Source organism: Terrapene carolina, unplaced genomic scaffold (assembly GCF_002925995.2).
Source record: "Terrapene carolina triunguis isolate 2854851 unplaced genomic scaffold, T_m_triunguis-2.0 Scaffold132, whole genome shotgun sequence".
In the NCBI taxonomy this organism is placed as follows: domain Eukaryota; kingdom Metazoa; phylum Chordata; order Testudines; family Emydidae; genus Terrapene; species Terrapene triunguis.
This window is the reverse complement of record NW_020664483.1, coordinates 5,243,245-5,248,621: the sequence shown is the minus strand read 5'-3', so window position 1 is coordinate 5,248,621 and position 5,377 is coordinate 5,243,245. Positions and strand designations below refer to the sequence as shown.

General features: G+C 42.9%; 1 protein-coding gene across 1 annotated transcript in view; it reads right to left on the bottom strand.

Moving 5' to 3' along the window:
* Window positions 1-2,116: 2,116 nt before the first annotated feature.
* The window catches only part of SNX5 (sorting nexin 5), a 16,546-nt gene continuing 13,285 nt past the window's right edge, over window positions 2,117-5,377 (bottom strand). Inside the window, exons 12-13 of the mRNA XM_026653138.1 lie at window positions 3,851-3,936; window positions 2,117-2,716 (exon numbers count right to left, since the gene is read on the bottom strand). Coding sequence (XP_026508923.1) covers window positions 2,669-2,716; window positions 3,851-3,936 — 134 coding nt within the window. The 3' untranslated portion in view covers window positions 2,117-2,668. The remainder of the gene's footprint in view (window positions 2,717-3,850; window positions 3,937-5,377) is intronic.

The window sequence follows — 5,377 nt, the reverse complement described above, 5'->3', positions numbered from 1 at the left end:
AGCCACATTATACCGACAGGAGAACTCTCCCATAGACACAATAAAACCAGCTCAACGAACAGTGGCAGTTACGTCAGTGGGAGAGTCTCCTGCCAACGTAGCGCTGTGTGCACGAGCACTTATGCCCGCAAAACTTATATTGCCGGGGGGTGGGGGTGTTCTTTCACACCCCTGGGCAACAAGAGTTTTGCCTATGTAAGTGCTCTGTAGACATGGCCTAAGTCACAATGGAGCCTGAAATATACCCAAACTTGAGACAGAAAACCCCCTCCCAAATCAAACTGATGGGAAAGTATTGGACAGCTGTAGCTTTTACCATAGGAAGGAACTGCAGACAGAGACCCTACATGGTTTAGTCTGATCAAAGTGATCTAGGCAGAAGAAACAGAATCCTGTAACCTAATGGAACTCCTGCAGGAGCCTGAGAGAAAGGAGATAACCATGGTGATTGAGCATCAATGCTACTTCACAGGAGTCTACTATTTTGACATGAACCAACTGGCTAAAACCCACCAAGGCCACCCGCTCTAGACAATTACTGACCCCACTGACTCACTTAGATCTACAGTTTTAAATACTAGTTCTTGCTAAAGATAGTTTACAGAGGAAAGAAGTGGGTTAAAGAGGGCAGTGTAGTGTTTCTTAAAATCCACAGCAGGAGCCCACACAGGAGAGGGCTGGAGAAAGGTTTAGCCAGAACCTTACAGAAAAGCAGAGATACATTGGGGATAGTACTGTTGTCCCACTTCCCTGGAAACCTCTTGGACAGCGTCAGAAGCTAGCAACTTCAGCTCTTGCCAGAGGTCACAAAACAGTTGCAGCTAGAGGAGCTGTGGCTACAGGCGGTGTAGTGGATAGGCCTTGTGTTTTACTGATGACTGGTGTGTCATGAAACCTTGACTTTATAATAAGAGTAAAGCAGGCTTTGAGAGACTACTCAGCCTCTATTCATAAGCCAGCACAGACCATGCAAGTCTATTTTCCTTCTTTAAAAGAAGTTGTGTACAGATACTTTGCCCATTTTAGGACTTCCCTTATCCTTTCCTATACCCCCCCCCCTACCCAGCAGCGCTATACTTACTTACTCCATGTTATCAGACTTCAAGGCAGCAACACTGTCTTAAGGCAGCACCTAGAACGAGGCGCCAGTCCTGCTCTAGGGCCTATTGGATAAGCAACAGAGCAGATCTGTTGGACTGCCTGTTGTGTTAGTTTCTACCCATCTTGGAAAGGTGAAAGGACTATTGCTGGATCAAGGCAGGGACACAAGAACAGGATGTAGCAACAGGACAGGGAAAGGAGGGTGGCTAGTTCTATGACTAGCCAACTGCATTTTAGACAGGGCCACACTTACTGCCCAGCTAAACTGATCCTGCCTAGGTCATGTGGTGGTTGATTAAAATTAAAGCGACTGGATTGGAACTCTGGAGACCTGGGTTCTCTTCCCACCTCTGCCACTTGCCTGTTGGAGGACAGTGGGCAAGGCATGTCATAGCCCCATGCCTCAGTTTTCCCCATCTGTAAAATGGGGACAATGATATTACTCTTTCATAAAGCACGGATGAAAAACACGATACAGGCACAAAGTATATGGTGGCATAATGAAATTCAGATGTTTACAAGAGAAGGTTGTCCCATGAGAGATCAATTTGCCCATCCTTGCACTGACAATACCCAATTCACCTGCCACTCAGAGCATACTGAGATGTTGTATTTCTTTAGGACAAGCAACCTGAGCTCAGCTACCAGTTAGAGAAAAGGAAAGTGCCAGGATGCAAAGTACAGCAAGAAAGCAGATCTTCAAGGCAGGAGATCAAGTCTACCAGCCATTTTAGTTCAAGAGTCTCAAAAAAAAAAAAAAAAACGAAGGTTTCCTATTGGATTGTGTTGTGCAATTTTTTTTTAAATGTTACTTTGTAAGAAGATCATCAGACCATAAGCAGCTGTACCAACTTCAGTCTTATTTTTGCCTTTAATTGCAACAATCATTCAGGTTAGATATTCAGTGTGCAACAGGTTTTCATGATATGAAAACAATCTTCCCCTAAACTACGTGGGGGTTTAAAATCCCATATACAGATGATTATACAAGGCCATTTAGTTTATAGAAACACACTTCATAGTATTAGACATCTTTATTTTTGCTGTATTGCTGAGTGTACAAATACTGAATGTAGATATAGAAATCCAAAATACACTGTAGTAGAAATCTGTCTATGAAGTGGAATGTATTTTACCTTATAAAATTGCTTAATGTACACAAGACCCTCCCAAATATGAACTTCTTTAAAATAGTTTAGGCTACAGAGAAGATTGCAATACCACCTACATTTCATTCACCCTTGGAGAGAATTGCCCCTTTTTATCATTAGAAAACTGGTCAACATTCTGGAATCTAGTACTTTTACTTTTTGCCCACCTTGAGATATTAACTCTCAACAGGAAATTGGCTACATCCAAGTAATTCATAAGCAATTCAGCTTTCATTTATACCATGGAAGCCAATACATTGGCATCAACATGGTTAAGTATTAGTCAAACAAAATGTTTGAGACAATGTCTTTATTTATATATTTTAACCAAATGAAGTCAAGCGAAATATAAATTTTCCCATGGCTGTGGAGTGCAACTGATACTGGTTTTTCACATTCTTTCCGATTAAGGCGCCTTAGTTCTTGAACAAGTCGATGCAGCTTTGCAGGAGAGAGACATTGTTCTGGAAGGGAAGACAGTTAATTCTCAGTGAGAAGCGTGGGATCAAAAACAGGCACCAAATTAATTCTCACACTCTGGAAACAAGTGAGCTTAGCACTTTTGATGCTCTCAAAAATGAAAAGGCTGAATTTTCTGGACTCTGTCTGAAAGCTACATTTAGTATCATCACTACAAAGACCACTAGAAGGATGCTAAGGTTGCACAGACAAGCAAACAAGTTAGGAAGTGCCAAAATTAAGGTTGCACAATCAACCTTAATTCTGCCTCTTGAAATGTGCATATAGAGTCCTTAATTATGAGGTCACATACTATCCTCGTCCACCCACAGGGTCCATCTCATTCAGTGCTCACTATAGAACAAGCATTTGCAAGATCGTCTGTGCAACTTATGAGATGGGAAGTACCCTCCCCATTTTACAGCTGGGGAACTGGGGCACAGGGAGATTCAAGGCCAGGATTTGCAAGTGTCCACTAACTGTGGGTGCCTGAATGATTAATGCCCAACATGAGATACCTGCAGTCTGATTATTCAGAGGCGCTGAGCATTTGCAGCTCCCATGGACTATTTGGAGGTCTGAGTGCTCAGCACTCATGAATGAGGCCTCAGGTGTTTCAAGCTGGGCTCTCAGAAGATGAGGAACACAGTGGCCACCTCTGAATTTAAGTGATTGTGCCGCTGCACAGAGAGTCTGTGGAAGAGACCCAGGAGAACTGGGTCCTATCTTCTTCCTGCAGCATTCTCTACACCTTTCAACTACTCCAGCGAATGAGGCAGGGGTCCTACAAGCTGCCTCATTATCCGTACGGGATATTCAATCCCTGAGCATCCTCCATACAGAATACTGCAGAGGCCTGTTGAAAAAAAATTAGTATGCAATCATGTAATTAAAGACTATCATCATACACACAGGGGCCAACCCAATCTGGCTTTTCCTAGTTTTAGTACTGGACTCAAACTTAGCCTTTTTAAAAGATTGTTTTGCATGTAATTTCTTAGCTTTACAAGGAAAGAACAATCCTCTAATGTGCAACCAGAGTAAAAAAGCAATTTCACCAGGAGAAAGGTTTGGGAGTTTATGTGGTCCCAGATGTGGTGTTACAGCTGTGCACTTTACATTAGGGAGAGGGTTCTTACCTTCCCATGCTTGATTTCCAGCTCAGCCATTTCAATTAGATTTTTACGAAAGGCTGCTATTCTCTTCCGCTTGAAGCTGATCAGTTCTACAAACACAAGAGGGAGGGAATATATGAACATTAAATTCTGAGGAAGCGGGGAAACGCAAAAGGACTTGCCCTTTACTTCTACCCCATGCACATGGTATCAGTCTGCCAAACTTATGGTTTTAATTGGCAAAGTTTACATTCTTATGGTTGCAAGTCAAGCCATCCTAATGCGATTCAGACTACAAGCAGCATTCAGCACTAAGAACAAGTTTGACACCCCTGTCTAGCTCCTCCTCTGAAGAATAGTGTCCCCAAGAAGTTGAAATTCTGAAGAGAGTAGACCCAAGGACTCCAAGGAGTAGCCTGTATGGCCTCCTGTTTCCTCCTAGAAGGAGAGTATAAAAGCAATAGTGTGGACAGCCCAGGAATCTGCACTTTGAACTCCTTTGCAGCATAGGAAGACTGACTATAGGGTGGTACTGCAGGAGAAAGGGAGCTAATTCCATTTAAACCCTGCTTAACATGGGGCTAGACTCCATGTGTAAGGAATCAGCAGAGGGAAAGGAATTGTGGTTTACCTCATCTAGGAAAGCACTTGGAATGGCTGGCAGTCAGACAATGTGTCGCACCTCCTCTCTGCATGGAGGCAAGTCAGACAAGAGGGACTAAACCATTGCTGGACTGCCAGACCTTCCAGAAGCACAAGAGAACCACCATGAAGCACGGGGTCCCAACACAGTACCCACTAGACAGTGCTTCGCTCACCTCATCTGCTTATGTATTTGAATCCCTTGTGTGCTTAGTCCTAGATTAAACTATTCGTAGTAGGAACCTAACATCTTTGCAGAATCCCTAGCACACACAAAAGAGACTGCTATATAAATGAAAGGAGGACTAAGTTAGAGACCGCGACAGAGTCCTGTGGCACCTTATAGACTAACAGACGTATTGGAGCATAAACTTTCGTGGGTGAATACCCACTTCAAAACATGCGTCTGATGAAGTGGGTATTCACCCATGAAAGCTTATGCTCCAATACGTCTGTTAGTCTATAAGGTGCCACAGGACTCTGTTGCTTTTTTACAGATCCTGACTAACATGGCTACCCCTCTGATAAGTTAGAGATACTCTAGACAGTCCAGCAGAAATGGGAGTCAACTGCTGTTTTTTTTCCTCTCCTCTCTCCTTAAAAACACAAACCTACTCTAGACTTATGAACATACTCCTAAGTAGCAGTGATTGAATGCAATGTGCAGTAGATTATAGAGTAGCTTTAGTCATTCATGCTGCAATACGACATGAAATTTTATGCAAAGCAAGTACTTTGCAGAGTGCTTAGAGACCCTTAAATCCAACATTTACTTAACTAGGTGGGAGGTTATGATTTTATATTCAATAAAACAGCAGCACCAAGAGGTTAAATGACATACCCTAAGTGACAGCAAGTCAGAGGCAGCTCTCCAAGTAGAACTGAATTCTCAGTTCTCTGATCTAGCTG